Source organism: Lathamus discolor, chromosome 1 (genome assembly GCF_037157495.1).
Source record: "Lathamus discolor isolate bLatDis1 chromosome 1, bLatDis1.hap1, whole genome shotgun sequence".
In the NCBI taxonomy this organism is placed as follows: Eukaryota; Metazoa; Chordata; class Aves; order Psittaciformes; family Psittacidae; genus Lathamus; species Lathamus discolor.
Window position 1 is genome coordinate 104,164,506 of NC_088884.1, and position 17,784 is coordinate 104,182,289.

The 17,784-nt window shown below is 45.3% G+C and overlaps 1 protein-coding gene across 1 annotated transcript in view; it reads right to left on the reverse strand.

Annotated features, from left to right (window-relative positions):
• LOC136006305 (AF4/FMR2 family member 1-like) overlaps positions 1-17,546 on the reverse strand; it is a 50,036-nt gene extending 32,490 nt beyond the window's left edge. The window contains exon 1 of the mRNA XM_065664357.1: positions 17,467-17,546. Within this exon, the coding sequence (XP_065520429.1) occupies positions 17,467-17,546 (80 nt within the window). The remainder of the gene's footprint in view (positions 1-17,466) is intronic.
• Positions 17,547-17,784: the final 238 nt, after the last annotated feature.

Below are 17,784 nucleotides of genomic sequence, written 5' to 3' on the forward strand. Positions count from 1 at the left end.
TTCTCCATGCCATTATTCAACTTCTGTGTTTCAGTGCTTGTCTCACTAATGCCTATGAAACCCTGCGAGACAGTTAAAAAATCTAACCCTGCTTCACACTGCCTACCATCCATTTCTTCAAAGCACAGAGCAGAGACTTCTGCTGAGGCTCTGAGGAGATTGCAAACCTGCAAATAATCCAAAGGATGACCCAATAAAACTGTGGCACAGAAATACCTGCTGGCCTTTTCTTAAACAGATCCCTTAAACAGATGCACTGGGATGACGAGGGTGCTATTACTTTTTTGCAAAGGCAAGCACTCCAGAAATGTTAGCATCACTGACAACCAGGCAGTGACCAAGACATGACCGTGAAGCACTGGTAGTCTTCAGGACAAACCTATCCTGGGAGTGAAATACCTGCTTACAAGAGAAGGGGAGTTAATGCTCATAACAAGCTCTTTGGGTCTTGTTCCTCAAGCCTCTACCTCATTGCTGTCATTGCCCCAACAACAAAATAAATGCCGCTTGCATTGCAAGATTTGAAGATAAATGCTAAGTTCCGGGGGAACAGTTCAAGCCTGACAAATGAGTGTTTCCCTGAGGAAAGCTTTCTGCCAGAATAAATCCCATCACCTGTAGACGCCTCCCTTGCATCTTTTAACATTAGCAGACTGCAGCTTTTCCCACCTGTGTTTTTAGTCACTGATCAGGGATAAAAGTGTCCCCTTGTTCAGGTCCTTGTCTCTGAAAGATGTGTTGCAAGTGAAGGAAACTGACCCCATTAGGTACGATGCAAACAAAACAAACCGATAACATAAGCTTTTTGTGCCCTGCAGCTTATCTTAAACTCAAAAGGGCACCTCTGAGGTGAAGAGGATTACTTTGGAAGTAATACTTCTGAAAAACCTAACAGGAAAAGCTTCCTACAGGTGAGCATAATTCCAAACGTATTTAAGCTGCTTATGAGCATGTGAATTTTAGAAGATCCATTCTTATCTACTTATGCACTGAATAGAACTGGGGTTCTCCAGAGATAAAGCCTCTGATTTAAATAAACCCTGCACAGAAATGCAAACCCAAGAGAAAAACAAGCAAAGGTGTGCAGGCAGCCTGGATGCCCTTGTTTCTCAATTCTGAATTCCTGGAAATGCCGGACTACCGACCTCACGCATCAGTGCTGAAGCACAGGATGTGGGAACATTATATGTATTTTATATCCACAGCACCATCTGCCCTGGCCATATTCTTACAGTTTTACATGGAAAAAAACAAAAAGACTCGGAGCTTTCAAGCATAAAGTGACAACGTTTCCATATAAAGGGCAGGTGCTGATACATTGCCCGAACCAGTACTTAGAGAAGGAAGTGGGGCATCTCTTTGCTCTCCATTCAACAATGTCTGCCCTGAGTGTTGCTTCAGTCCTACTCACCTCACACACCCATGGATTTTCAAATCTCTTACCCTGCTCCTCTGTTCACCTTACTCCTCCTGAAGCACCTGAGAGGTTTCCACACGTCCCCAGAGCTTGGGGAAGTCAGTCATCTTCACCTGCTGTGAAATTTCCTTGCTCCTGGCTCTTTTCTGTTACAGTGCTACTTAGGGGGCTGGCTGGGGGGGCACGCGTGGGGGTAATATTATGAAATAAATCTTTGCACCTTGCTGTTTTCAAGGAGCATTAAATAAAACAAACACCAACAAAAAGAAAAACTTAACAGTAGCAATCGGTACCTAGCTTTGGTTGCAAGATTCCAACAAAACCGAACCAGGGACTGTTCAAAGAGGAATACAGCCTCCCTTACCTCAAGAAAAAATGCAGTATGGCATTATACTCATAAAGAGATGATAACCCACTCAGTTCCTGGGACAAATCCCAGAAGCTTAAGTATCGTGAAACAATTAAGCAGAGTACCAGTGAAGAAGGGATAGATGCCAAGCGATATTAAAATCATTAAATACATGGCTAGTAAGCTTTCCTAAAATCTATGTGCTGTAAAGTAGAACATCTTGTGTCTTTCTCCACCAGTAGTCGAGGAATAGCCATGCAACCTGTGCTACGCCAAAGCACAGGTTATAAACCATAAACCATAGAATTTTAAGGGCTCCATGTATCTGGAGAAATGGATTCACCTCATCCCCAAACTTCTGCCTCCAAATACAGTTGGAAGGCAAGCAAAATTCAGAAACCCATACGTGGAAGCATACACAAAAACCAGCTTCACAAGGTGAATGAAGCTGTGTGCTGTAAGCAATGGCAAGTCTGAAGAAGGCTGAGGCAGCAAAATTCTCTGCTGACCATGAATCAGCAAAGCTCTTTTACACAGCCTTGCTTTATAGCACCTTCTTAAACTTAGCACTTTCCAGAGCCAAAGCTGACTGCCAGCAGCACATCCGTGCTGGGCAAATCATGAAAAAGCAACTAGATTTCACCGCACAGCATAGTGACGGTGAGGCTAGAGCTGCAGCAGGGCAAAGGGAAGAAACTGAGTAAAACACCGGAAACAATTAAAAAAGAACCCAGCAACTTCAACAACACCACAAGACTGAGTTGGATGCAGCCTGTTATGAAAGAAACTGCTTTACACATGGCAGAATCAAACAATTCTGAGAAAAGAAATTAAAACAACCCTTGGTCCTTCAATATTTAAATTGATGAAAACAGATTTCAAAGAGAAATCACCTTACAAATATGTAAAGGGTAGGTGTCAGGATGATGGAGCTAGGCTTTTTTCAGTGATATCCAGTGATAGGACAAGGGGCAATGGGTGTAAACTGGAGCATAAGAAGTTCCACGTTAATAACAGGAAGAACTTCTTTACTATAAGAGTGACAGAGCACTGGAACAGGTTGCCCAGGGGGGTTGTGGAGTCTCCTACACTGGAGATATTCAAGGCCCGCCTGGACAAGTTCCTGTGTGATGTACTGTAGGTTACCCTGCTCTTGTGGGGGGGTTGGACTAGATGATCTTTTGAGGTCCCTTCCAACCCTTGGGATTCTGTGATTCTGTGATTCTCCCAGGAACCAGACTGCAGCAGAGGCTGCGCCCCACTAGCTTTTGGCAGCCAGCAGGAGCAATTTGCACCATCTTCCTTGCCATTATTCACTTATCACTAAGAATGCCATAAAATGTTCCATAACCACATGAACCAGCATTGCTTTTCTCAATCCAAATGCGTGCAGAAACCCAAGCGAGTGCAGAAATCCTTACTTTAAGGGCTGGGTGGCTTCACACAGACCCCTGGGATGGCAACATTGCCCCCTGCCGTGCTGAGGCTCTGGAAAGGACACCATGTGAAGCAGTGGGGCTGCTGCATTAAGGATCAAGGCAAGGTACGTTGTAAGCAAACACCTCACCTCCCTGTGATGAGTAGTTTCCATGGGACAAGGGGCTGCTCTCATCAGTGAGAATCACAGAACCATTCAGGTTGGAAAAGGAGATGGAGATCATGCAGCCCATCCATTAGCTAGCACTACCACGTCCACCACTGAAAGGTGGCCCTAAGCGCTACATCTACACGAGGGTCACGTTGATCTCCAGTGTTAAACACTGTCTGTTTTGCAACAGATTCTGGTTTACCACAGAATCCATACCTTTCGTAAAGACAGAATGTTAGATCTGAAACTCCTCCTCGCGCACTCGGTCATTATGATGCTTGCATTGATGGGGGGGATTATTGTTTTCAGACCTCTCAGAACTTGTCACAGCACCTGGGAAGCCACCAATACATCAAATTATCCATACCTACTGCTGCTGCCCTTGTCCATGATGACACCTTCAGGTGAGTCACGTCAATACTAATGGAGTATCTTCAACTGGAAGAGGAAAAAAAGAGATTGAACATCTTTTTCACAAAAGAACACCACGTTGTACTCAGTAGATGTCACTCAAGCTTTGCTTCAACAGTCACAAAGGGCAAGCCAGGAACGTCCTTCCTCAGAGTCAGCAGAGAGAGAAAAGAGAAAGCCAAAGGAGCAAACACGAAAAATCTCCGCTTTCCAAAGCAGCGACTCATTACAGGACAGGGATGTCCAGAATGCCTGTTACAGCAAACAAAACATAAACCCCACCTGTTTATTTCCTTTGTCTGTGTGTGTCTCTGCACACAGTCTCCACAGTTATTTTTCACTGCAAAGGTACACAGAGGTACACAACCCTCACCCCTCGGCACTCTCCCGCAGCTATTTCAGAGTTGTGTGAATCCCTCAGCTCTCCCTAGCAGTCTAAATCGTCTTTCAGCTACGTTCAGGATGACGGTGTGAAATACTACACAACAGGAAGGTTAGATGTAAGCTAAAGGACGGATTTCTTACCCAAGACAACAACTCGTTTGGATTTCTGAGGTTCACTGCTTTGACACATTTCTGCACAATCCTCAATATTGACAGGCTGAGGCACAATCTCTGCATCAAACACACCTACACTTCAAGACACTGACTTCTGGAAAAGCTTGTAAATGCTGGGAATGCTCCCGTAAGCACTCCTGCTGGTTTCAGAGAGACCTGTTAGAGCCACAAGCACTCATCACTATATTGTAATGAGCGTTTGCAGAGACTGCCCTTAGCTGTTTAGGAACAACAAAATACAGTCAGTGTTCACCTGCCTGGAACAGCAAGGCAGCAGGAGCCCCCACGTGAAAACTGACTCTCACGGCAGGTTTCCCAAAGGACTAGCAGGGACCTAAGCCAGCATCTGTGCCAGTCTCTGCTGAGCCCTTCATCATTCCAGCCACGGAGCTACACGGCAGCTGCATGAATACCTGCCTAAAGCAAGGAGTCTGGGTCAAGATCTCCAGGGAGCTACGCACAGAGCCTGGGCTGTCCCACTGGCATTGCAGCATGAACGGGAGAACCCAGATAGCCATTTTCCCCTTCCCCCAGCAGTGACGCTGCATTCCAGGTCGGCTCTTAAAGAGAACTACAGGCTTGGCCAAGAGGAAGACAAGCCAGGCTATAGGCTCCGGTACAGTTAGTTCAACTTTAAATATGCCATCAGGGCACTCCCTTCAGAGAACCAGATAGCCCTCTGATGAATGGAAACAGCTGTGGAAAGGGGAAGGAGTGAAGAGAGAAAACAAGCATTAAAAATACAGCTACGGATTAAAGGGTAACTCCAAATACAAATCCAAAGCAGCAGTGTTCAGGAAGCAAGGAGAAAACAAGGGGAAGGATGTTGCATCAACTACTGCAAGAGAGCGACCCCCTCACATCACTGTAACAGCAGAAGAAAAGAAACAAGCCTGGAAACACAAAGACATGGAGAGCAAGCCTAGATTAAAGTGCAAGAACGCCTGAGTAGAAGCTACAAATCTCCAACAGGAAGAAATACGACTGAAAACCTTTCTGTTTCAGTTTGTGGCCTTCATTTGCAGCATCTCACACTCCTGAGTGAGCAAAATGATTTATGGCTGCGGAGGAGGCCACAGCAGCTTGATGTGAAACCTTGTGAAGCCACCCAGAGCGACTGATACTAGACAGGAGCACAGATGCCAGTTCTAAACTCCTTGGTACTCGGGTGACAAAAGCAAAACACAAAAAACACAAACCCAAACCCACACTAACCCCCACCCACCCCCCAAAAAAAGAAAAGAAAAACCCCACAAAACAAACAAAAACCCCCAAAGAACCCCACAAAAGAAGAAGGGGAGGGTTGTGAGGCCTCACTTGCAGCACTGTGCACAGTTCCGGTGTCCTCAGCGTAAGAAGGACATGGAGCTGTTGGAGCAAGTGCAGAGGAGGCCACAACGGATGAAGACAGGCTGAGAGGGTGGGGGCCGTTCAGCCTGTAGAAGAGGAGGGTGCGTGGAGACCTCATAGCAGCCCTTGCAGCTTCTGCGGGCTTTGCTGAGGAACCCCCTTAGGTTGTGAGTGCCGTGTTAAATCATCTCCGCCAAATACACGCCGTTAATCTAAAAACCAATAAACGAGCACATCTCTGGTGCGGTGCAGATTATCAGTTCCACAAATTGCTCATTTGCTGACCAAGAGGATTTGCTCACCCCTACGCTGAAAACTGCTCACCGGGTGGTTGGTTGGTGAGAGCTGATCCCTGCAACCCAATTTCTGAGATTCCCTGCCGGTTCCACAGTCTTCTGTGATGCTTGGTTGAAGATTTTCTGTGGAAAGGGCGAATCCTGTGTCAGGTTCCTTGTGGAGAAAGCTTTCAGCCACGATGGTCTGATCCCCTACAACGCTCTTGGGAGATCGACTGGTCTCCAGGGGGAGGCTCTGCGCACATAAATACTGGAATGCTGTTACGTCACAATGGTGCCGTATCACAAGTCATAGACATTGACAAGAATTCTAGATCTTTCCCTCCATCACCAAAGCAAGCTTCCAGCCTGTTCCATGGGAGATCAGTGTAACACGCCTTGTGCAATTTGTTAAAACTGCGTCGTCGTTTCCAGCTGGAAAGCCCAAGTCACCCTTTTGCTGCCTGTACTGACTGGGGACACAATACTGCCCAGCCTCTTTCCACCTAACCCAGGTGCCCAGCCTGAACTTCTGCAGTCACTGGCAAGAAAATCCCAGGTTTAATGAGTGTGGAATTTTCTACTTCCAGCTTTAAGCGTGCAGTTTTGGTTGCAAGGACACCAGCTCCTGAGTCCCCACGCTGAATGCTGGGGTATTTAAAAAACAAAGCAGTCCACGTTTATTTCTTCACAAATGTCCTTGCAATCAAGCTTGCCATCTCCCAGTTATCACTGCTCATTGCCCACTTACGCTGCACTCTCTCCTCTTCGTGCAGTCCTAAGGAACCACTGAAGGAAAACAACATGCAGTTTATGCACCAGCAGGATGTCCACGCTGTACCATGGCAGTTCTAGCTACCCAAGTGCAGCGTGTGATTTCCACTTGATCCCAGGCAAATCGTGCTCTTACCCAAAGAAAGAGCAAGGGGAAGTACTGCTTCTGGCGCTGACTATTCTTTTCCTCCACAAGCAACAGAAATACTATGAACTTTTTGGCTCTTGCTTAATGATCAACACAGAAAACCCTCAGGGTGTCAAGAAGCAGGTTTTGTGTGCCAAAATAAACGCTGTGTCTGTGATCGGCAGGCTTCTCTTCGCCTTTTAATTGAGCCAGACTGAAAACAACAGAAAACTCAGTGCACTTTGTAATTTTAAAGGAAGGTGCCATCAACGCTGTGTCTTTCCTCCTAAAAACAGTTTAAAGTTTTCCCAGTATATCCAGAACCATCCCGTGATGATTCTTTCTCCTTTGCAGGTGCTTTGTAGCCAACAAAGGGGAAGAGAGGATGTGAGTGACACAGGTGCAGCTGCACCCTGGCCGGCAGAGAGGGCAGCTTGTGTTCAACTCACCCTCGCTCCCCACCAGAACCAGAACAAGATCCACACATGTATGGCCACAACCACGAGCTGCCTTCCCGTGCTCCTCTTCCTACCTTCCACGCATCTTGCAGCCGGCCTGGGGGAGACCTGCTGTCACACCACTTGAAACACTGATCGATGGCAGGGAACCGAGTCCCACTCCCACCTTGCCTGAGCAAAGGCACCACCAAGTTCCTCCTGTCTAAGCCTGGAACTAAAACTCCCACCAGATGCTCACATGGGCATGGTTCACATCTGGGGTTTTTTTACTAAAGAGACATTTCTTTCCTTTCCTCTTTCTTCAATACCAGTTTTGCCATTGGGGCTTTACGTGTGCAGCAAAAAAGTGAGCTGACCCCCCAGAAAGCGTACATTTTAGATACAGCATCTGTAACAGCAGCCTGTCTGGTGGGTATTACAACAGGCTTCAGGATCCTCTACAGTTTACAGACTACACTGGAAAACCACATCCTTGGGTAGCAAACATCTTGGGCGCAGTGTCTGATGCAGAAAGGACCTGAATAATGCACAAATTGTATCACAATAGTGCATAGAGACATGCAGAAATCATTCTTCCAAGGCACAGTTACACTGCCCAACATAAAACCAAATAATGGGAAAAGCCCCAAACAGGAACTGTTAAGGCCATTGCAAAGAGCTCACCTCACACAACCCACGAGAAGCAGAGCTACCATGGGGCATGGAAGCCTGTGGGATTCCCTGAGGGAATGGCATTTCCCTATCAGCGAGTGCTCAGAGCCAGGTTCTGGTGGCTGCCGGCGGCTGACTCCGGCACAGTCTTCCCTGAATCCATTTCAGGAGAAGAGGCTGATGCCTTGAATCATGACCCTCCTGCCACTCTAAGCACCTAGATTTGCATTCTTGATCTTAAAGGAAGGGGCAGGGGGTGACAAAGAGGAGAGCAATTGAAACGGAGACTTCTTGTTCATAACTTCATACTTAAACCTCATTCAGAAGGGAAACGCTGAGACCGTTCAGAGAGAAAAGGCAAACTGCATGAAAACGCTTGCAACAACTCGTAACCAATGGGCTACTTCGTTCATTCTTTATTTCCCCACATGAATGAATGGACCGTCTGAGAAACTCCATCACACTCAGGGCAGAAAACATCATTTACAAGAGGGGCGTATGTCCCCAAAAGAAGTTGAAGATGTACAGATTTGTAATGGGAACCAAGAGGGAAGGGAGAGGACAAAACAAAAGCAAGGTCGTCGCAGTCAGACTTTGACCTTAATTTACAGAGGAGCTCTCTGTGGGGTTTTCAACTGTTAAACAAATGGCATCTTAAAAATAGAACATTTGACAATTTCAACACATGCATTAGTTCTCCTAAATAAATAGGGCATGGAAATGATTTTGCTGTGCTACCATAGCTGCCTCCTTTCCTTACGGGACTTCACCATCACCTGCTTTCCCTTGGATTCATGATTTTGGTCCTCAATGGCAAATGTGATTTCTTCCACAATTACGTGTTTTGGTTTTATTCATTCATTCATTCCTCCGTACGCACTTGTTAAGACCTGATACAGGCCCAAGCGGAAATGATGAGCATCTTGCCTAACCCTTCACAGGCCTCTGACCTGGCTCGAGGCTTTTAAAACATTAACTCTTATTGAAACAGTCTCCCCCATGACCTGCAACAAAGCACAGCTTCCTATGTGGCTTGGTACTGATGCTTCCTCAGCTTGCTTTTGAAACAAAAGCCCCCAAGTACCGCCCTGCATACCTATGACACAAACTGCCCATGATCCCATTTCCTCCAGTTCCAGCGGAGTTTGCCCCGGGAGTGGGAGCAGTCCTTGCATGACCACTGGCACACGGTAGCAGAGCACATGTGCCCTTTCCCAGTTGTAAAGAGGCAAATGCCGGTACATCTGCCTTCACCAGGTGTCTTCTTACCAACTCTGCTCACACAATGCACTTGCATGAGCTTTCCAGGGCAACAGATGATCACCATCTGGGCAGCAAAGTGCCTAAAGGGCCGGCAAGGACAGGACCTGGTGCACCCACAGCTTGCAGCGGGCGGTTCCCCTGGGGTGGGCAAGTGGCTCTGCAATGGGAGCACGCTCTGGCAGCAGGGAGTGAGAGGGCTGTATGCAACATTACAGTCCCGAGGGGACCTGCATCCCTGCTTCACCTTACGCTTACCCATAACTGACACTCTGCTAAGGTGCTTGCAGACTCCCACAGTGGTTTTCAGATTCAATAAAGCCTTCTCCCTTCCTTCCTCCTCCTCAGCTGCCTAGCCTAAAAATTGCTAAATTGCTTTGAAGACAACGTCAGAAGGCGGCATCGTCCCACTAGTATGGAATCAAGCTCCAAAGTGCATGTCAAGCCTTCAGGCTGGCTGGCCATCCCATGCTTCCTGAGAGTGTGAGGTGTCCCTGCCCATGGCAGGGGGTCTGGAACCAGATCATCTTGAGGTCCTTTCCAACCCTAACTATTCTATGATTCTAAGAAAACAGTGAAAGCTGAGCCCCTCTCTGTCCCTGGCTCACCCAGAGCAGTCCAGGGAGAAGGAGCGCAAGTGAAGTTTGATGGGTAAAAGAGCGAGGGGGGGACATGGACCTTCCTTCCACTGGTTAGGACAGCTTATCCCTGAAATGCACTAAGGCTTTCAATAAAGTGAACATACAAGGACAGCCCCTTGAAGGTACAGGAAGGCCCAGCCAGGATCTTGGCAGTCCCGCTGAGACAAGGGGGGCACAAAATTACAAAATGGAATATATAAACCTTTAGAATTAGTTTTGAGTAATGTTAAGTGTGATGGCTTTGTAACAGTAGCAGTGGAAAATTACTGAGGTGCAGGAAACATGGAGAAAAAATAGAGTACAGCTAGAGAACACACTGAGAATTCTCACACGAGATAAATTGTTCTAGTTGACATAGTTTTAAGAAAAACAGTCTAGAAAAACAGGACATAGGGATAAGGAGTATCTGGGAAGGGCAGGTGTCCAGGATGGGCTACAGCTAAACTGACTGATAAGTAGGAGGATAGGAGTCTCTGGTGCTAACGAACCAATTAAACTGGTATAAACATCTACTGCGCGTGCTTCAAAGGCTGCCAGAAGTGATGAAGATTGCTGGAAGAAGTAAACGACCCTCAGAGACCACCACCACAATTCTGTACGCATGCGGGGAGCTTTCTGGAAAATGATGTAATCAATACGTAGCCTCATGAATATGTATGTATGCCCAGTGACTGTAGAAGGACAGCGTGTGTGGCAACTGAGGAGACACACGTTAGGTGGAGCTATCCCCCGTGTCTCCCGGCGCCACAATAAAGAATACCGGCTTGTCAGCTTGAAAACTTTGTTGGCGAGTTTGTTCCTGGAGTTTTCTCCGAATCAATCTGGCGACCCAGGTGGGACCCTGTCTGCTCGGCTGCAGGACCCGCTGAGGACAGGGCTCCCTAGGGCCCTCGGGAATTTTTCCCGGAGGGACTCCTCGACTCATTCGGATCACTGCAGGAGCAGACAAGGACCATCTTCATAAAAGGTATTCTTTTCTTTTGTATGGTCTGTAAGGTGCAGGGGGCATCTTGCATAAAGACTAAATTGGTAATTGGGTTGGTTTGATTTATTTTGTGGCTTGTTACATTAAGGATTTTGGTCGTGTGATTTGGTATTGGTGACAGGATGCTATAACTGTGTTATTCACTGTTGTCTGATAGAATTTTAGTCTCCGTCTCAAGTGTTGTAACTGTGTGGAGTGCGTCTGTGGGATCCCATGTGTATGTGTGAATGTGAGATTGATAATGGAAGATCAGCAGAGTGAAGAGATCTTGAAAAAGAGTCTTTTAGGGTGCATTTTGGCACACTGGAAGGAACTTGGAGGGTCTCCTGGGGGCTCAGTAAATAAGAAAACATTGGTAAAATATTGTAACCGATGGTGGCCTTTGTATATTTTGGAAAATCAGGGAAAATGGCCTGAAAATGGCCTAAAAATGGAACTCTGAACTATAATACGTTGTTACAATTAATGTTGTTTTGAGGTGGCAAGGAAAATGGGATGAAGTAATGTATGCAGATATGTTTTTCACTTTAAGAAACCACGTGGAGTGACAGACTGAATGCAAAATTAATATAGCTCTGCCAGATCCCTTAATTTTGGCTTTGGAAAAGGACAGGGAAAAACTGAAAGTTAAGATGGAGAGATGCTGTTCAGCCTGTGATACTGGGGAAAGATGTTTAAGGGTAAAAAACAGTAATCAGGAAGATAGGTTGGAAAATTATGCATCACAGGTACCTCTGAGAGGAGCACCCTCTGCACCTGTCCTATCTGATATTGATAAGGAGGAAGAGATTGCTGTCACTGGCAAAAAGCGGCAGATTCACCTTCAGAGTTAAGAAAGGGTTAAACCAGAAGTGCTGTTGCAGAGGCGGGCATCTGCAGCCCCTGCAGAGCAGGGTGAGCAACTGTGAGAGAAAAAAACAAAAGGGAAAACCAAGGGAGAAAGGAGGGGAGCTCGAGCAGCTCCTGTGTTTGAGCCTGGGAGGAGGGATGTCGGGCAGAGGTGGGGGAGTGGGCTCTTCTGCTGTGGAAGCGGATCGGTGTGCGTGCTATGGGGAATTTGGACGTTGGAAGTGAGACTGCCCTGGGTGGGGGGGGCAGTGCCATGGGGTGGCTCTGGTGACTGAATTGCAACTGGACTGATGGGGACCTGGGGAATCTACCCTACCAGATCCACTGGTTAAATTAAAACTAGGGACTAGAGGAAATAAAGTGGAATTTTAGTGGTTACAGGAGCAAGTTATTTGGTATTAAATCAGAGAGAAAAGAAGTCGCTACAGATGTGGGAGCTACTGGCCACCAGGAAAAAAAAAAAAAAAGGAGAGGCATTCTTTCTGAAGCCTTTAAAGTACAAATTGGGAAAATAAATAGGAATGCATAAATTTTTATGTATGCCAAATTCTCTAAAATTTTTATTAGGGTGAGAAGCAACATTTAAAGAAGGCAAAATGGAATTTAGAGTTAAAAATAATCAATTAATTGCAGTTTTAAGTTTATCTTTAATTCAGCAGAAAAGCAAACAGGAGGACCTCCCTGAAATAGAAGAAAACCTTAATCAGGTATATCCAGGAGTTTGGGCATCAGAAATTCCAGGTAAGGCAAAAATTGCTTTGCCTATTAAAATTGAAATAAAAAGGGGGGCCTGCCCAGTTCGAATAAAACAGTAGCCTTTAAGAATACAAGATAGAAGGGGAATTAAAGGAATAATCGGTAATTTTTTTAAGATATGGTTTATTAGTGGAATGTGAATCGGAATATAACACACCCATTTTACCAGTAAAGAAAGCAGATGGGAAAAGCTATAGGCTAGTTCAAGATTTAAGAGCAATAAATAAAATACTAGAAGATATTCACCCTGTGGTGGCTAATCCATCCACTTTATTGACCAAACTAAAACTAAATCAGAAATGGTTTGCCGTCCTGGATTTAAAGGACGCTTTCTTTTGCTTGCCATTAGCCAAAGAAAGCCAAAATTTATTTGCTTTTGAATGGGAAAATCCTGATACAGGAAGAAAAACCCAATTAACTTGGACGGTATTACCTCAGGGGTTTAAAAACAGTCCAACAATTTTTGGAAATCAGCTAGCACAAGAACCAGAATCCTGGAAGCCACCTACTCAGACGGGGACTCTGTTACAATACGTGGATGACCTGCTAATTGCTACAGAAACAAAGGAAGAATGAATCCAGTGGACAGTGGAATTATTGAATTTTCTGGGGCTGAATGGTTATCGGGTATCCAGACAAAAAGCCCAACTAATCCAAACCCGAGTTTCCTATCTAGGATATGAAATAACAGGAGGACAGAGAGAACTTGGAACTGCCAGAAAAGAAGCCATTTGCCAGACTCCTCGACCGTCAACCATCAAGGAACTCTGGACATTCCTGGGAATGACTGGATGGTGCAGACTTTGGATCCATGATTACGGAGTTCTGGTAAGACCACTATACGAACTGTTGAAGGGAAACCCTCCCTCTTTGGACTGGACTGATAAAGCAGAGGGGGCTTTTAGAAATTTAAAGATAGAGTTAATGAGAGCTCCAGCTCTGGGACTTCCGGATGTAACTAAACCATTTTGGCTATATTCCTATGAAAAACAAGGAATAGCCTTGGGGGTCCTTGCTCAGAAACTAGGACCATACAGAAGGGCAGTGGCGTATTTTTCAAAACAACTGGATGAAGCGAGCAAAGGGTGGCCCGGATGCCTAAGAGCTGTGGCCGCAGTCATCATAAATATTGAAGAGGCTCGCAAATTCACCTTGGGACAGAAGATTACTGTGCTAGTGTCCCATGCGGTATCAGCAGTCCTGGAGCAGAAAGGAGCCCACTGGTTATCTCCTTCACGTTTTTTAAAATACCAGGCCACACTTGTGGAACAGGATGATACAGAAATCGTGGTCACTAACGTTGTGAATCCAGCATCCTTTTTGCAGGAACAATCAGCAGAACCACTAACACACGACTGCTTGGCCACCATAGAGACTGTATATTCGAGCCGACCAGACTTGAAAGAAAAACCTCTGGAAGACGCTGATTCTTGGTTCACTGTTGGCAGTAGCTTTGTGAAAAATGGTGAACTAAAGGCAGGATATGCCGTTACCACCACTTCACAGGTAATAGAAGCTAAACCTTTACCTGCAAACACCTCTGCCCAGAAGGCAGAAATAATAGCATTAACGAGAGCCCTGGAATTGGCTAAAGATCAAAGGATAAATATTTGGACTGATTCTAAGTACGCATTTGGCGTGGTACATGCACATGGGGCTATCTGGAAAGAATGAGGACTTTTGAACACACAAGGGAAACAGATTGAACATGCTGCAGAAATTCTACAATTACTAGAAGCTGTTCAGCTGCCTGAAGAAGTAGCTATTACATACTGTAAAGGGCATCAACAAGGTGACTCTGATCAGGAAATTAGAAATAATTTGGCTGATTTTGAAGCCAAACGAGCAGCTGAACAATCTCAAATCATGTCCTTAATCCCTGACGGCAAATTAATAATTGAAAAATCTAAACCTAGATATTCAAAAGAGGATAGAAAATTGACTGAGGATCTAAAGGGACAGGAAAATAAAGAGGGTTGGGTTCAAATACCTGATGGGCGAATTGTAATCCCCTATAACCAACTCTGGAAGCTAGTTCAGGACGAACATAATAAAACTCATTGGGGTAGCAACTCTTTGCATAAATATTTAGACAAACAAATTGTAGGAAGGAATCTATACACCACAGTGCAATTAGTAACAAAACAATGTCAGCTATGTCTTAAGAATAATCCTAAAACTGAAAATAGAAATCAAATTGGGACAATTGGGAAAGGAAGTTATCCAGGACAGCAGTGGCAAATAGATTTTTTCTGAATTACCAAGAAAAGGGGGCTATCGATATTTGTTGGTGTTAACGGATACTTTTTCAGGCTGGCCAGAAGCATTCCCTTGTAGGATAAATAATGCAAGACAGGTGATTAAGACATTATTAAATGAAATAATACCTCGTTTTGGAGTACCAGCGACAATATCTTCCGACCGGGGTTCACACTTTAGTGCAAAATTGTTACAAGAAATTAGCAAAAAATTAGAAATTGATTGGCAACTACGTGTTCCATACAGGCCTCAGTCCAGTGGGCAAGTAGAAGAAATGAACCATCTGATTAAACAACAGATTAGTAAAATATGTCAAGAAACAAATTTATATTGGTACCAGGTGTTACCACTGGCTCTATTAAGAATTCGAACTAAACCTCGGTCGAAAGAAGAGGTTAGCCCATTTGAGATTTTGTATGGAAGACCATATCAGTCCCAGTTTACAGAGGAAAGTCTTCACGAAGTGGGAGAAGGCTATCTACGACAGTTTTTGATTAATTTAGGAAAACAATTGGAAGAGATAAATAAGAGAATAGTAGGGACAAGAGCAGGAGGTTTGGATTGTCCGATCCACCCTTTCAGATCTGGAGACTGGGTTTATGTTAAGAATTTTTCACGAGATCCTCTACAGGAGAAGTGGAGCGGACCGTACCAGAGATTACTGACCACCTTTACAGCAGTGAGGATAAAGGAACAACCTGCTTGGATACATTATTCAAGAGTAAAGAAAGCACCAGAGCCACGGAAAACATGGCAGATCGAACCTTCAGGACCCTTACATATGAAATTGCGTCGATCATGATTTGGACTTATGTGATAACTGGCGCACAAGCTTGGGACCAGAATTTGTACCTGAAATTAGTGCAGAATGTTACTAATATTTTTAATCGTAGTGACTGTTGGATATGTGCACAGTTGCCTAAATCAGGAGAAAGCCTGGATCTCCCATTGATTGGAATTCCAATTCATAACACTGTCTCATGGACAAATTTGTGGGTGAACACTAGTAATCTGTATCCGAAGGAAAGGTTAAAATTTGGAATAGTTAATCCAAGTAATAAATATTACACCTGTGCACAAAGATGTATTACACCAGGAACCAGGGTAGGAAATCATGCTTGTTCAAATGCCACAGACGTAGGTCACCATTCAAAATGCAATCATACTATTAATATAGATGGTATCATAGTTCAGTGGTGGCCTGTTCCTAAAGGGAAAGGATGGTATAGGTTATGTGGAGAAAATGCTTACAAGATTCTAGTAAAGTAAACAAGAGTCTAGTAAGTAAACGACCCTCAGAGACCACCACCACAATTCTGTACGCATGCGGGGAGCTTTCTGGAAAATGATGTAATCAATACGTAGCCTCATGAATATGTATGTATGCCCAGTGACTATAAAAGGACAGCGTGTGTGGCAACTGAGGAGACACACGTTAGGTGGAGCTATCCCCCATGTCTCCCGGTGCCACAATAAAGAATACCTGCTTGTCAGCTTGAAAACTTTGTTGGCAAGTTTGTTCCTGGAGTTTTCTCCGAATCACCGCACTGCCAGGGTAGGCGAGAGGATTCCAGGCTTCCTGGTGGCAGAGGCCATTTCTACAGACACTGCTTTTGGAAACGCAGACCTTTTGTTCTCCACTTTCGTGACCATCCAGACTACTAGCAGGTAGTTTACACAATACTGCTGCACACACGCAGACCTGTTCCTCCATCCTGAAATCGTGTGGAAAACGGAGCTCATCCTTTCCTGTAAGAACAGTTATTTTAGGACACCATTCTCTTCACCACTCCCACAGGTCTGTCCGAGACAGGGCAAGGCATGCCAGAGGGGACCAGAGGGCTAAGGCACACTGTGAGATATGAAGAGAGCCGGATGCTGCTGTCACACAACAGGAAATCTCTGGGTAGAGAACGGTGTCCCCTTTCTGAACACACAAGTGCCGCAGATGCTGCCCTCAGAGTTACTGTCACCTGCACAATCACAGCTTCAAGATGCAGCCCCCAGCAAGGAAAAAATGCTTGCAAACAGCTCATTATTCCTTGGGTGTTCCCTTGACAAATTCCTAAGTTGGTACCAGTTCCTGCTTTTAGATATTCACTGACACCAACAATGCTTACAGGCAGATACCCAAACACAAGATTTGTCTTACGTTCCACATTCAACCACTCAGCCCCTCTTTAGAGAGAAGCCATTCCTCCCCATGTAAGCTCTCAGACCCAGAACAGTGTCCAAACAATCACAGTGACCCAGTACAAGCCAAGTACCCCCTCCTGTCAAAATGGCAAAAAGCAACAGGACAAGGAGTCCTCAGTGTCAGTGATGTCCCTTCACCACAGCAGAGGCAGAGCTGTTTCCAACCACACTTGGTCATTTTGCCACCCCAGCTGTGTTTGGCTGACAAGGTTTAAACCAAACAAGACCCTAAGGAACACAGCTCAAGTGCTAAGAGCATGTGTGCGTGGCAAGGAGGAAGACAGTGGCGATGACTTGAGCGAACTCGCAGCACTGAAGGCAGTGGCTTTCCCCCACTTCTCAGGACAGCGGGTGGCTGACAAAAGGGTGAGGTCGGAAACAGGCAAGGCAGTAATTTCTGTGGCTTTTATTATAACATAACGCTGCCTGGCGCTGATGAGGTTGTTCCTTGCCAATGCAGAGGTAAAGACACCAAAGGCTGCACCTCTGCTCGCAATAACCTTTCTCTCAGATGTCTTCTGGGCAAACAGCTGTTGCAACCCGGGAGATGTTGCATAATAACCTCGGGAGGAAGATTTCCTTCTTGACGGCACTTCCTCCTGTATAATTCTTGTTCTGCTGGTTATTCATCATATTCGTCATGTTTGTAGACCATCAATACCTTGAGCCGTTCAGACAATTCATAGCACTTGGTCGTTTTCAAGGAAGGTGTCATTAACGCTGTGGCTCTCCTCCTAAAAACAGTTGAAAGATTTTCCATTATACCCAGATCTATCCCACGATGATTCCTTTTCCTCTGCAAGTGCTTTCTAGATGAGAATTCAACAGTTCAACACCTGAACTATCTAAGAATGCTATAAAGAGAGGCTGAGACTTCGAA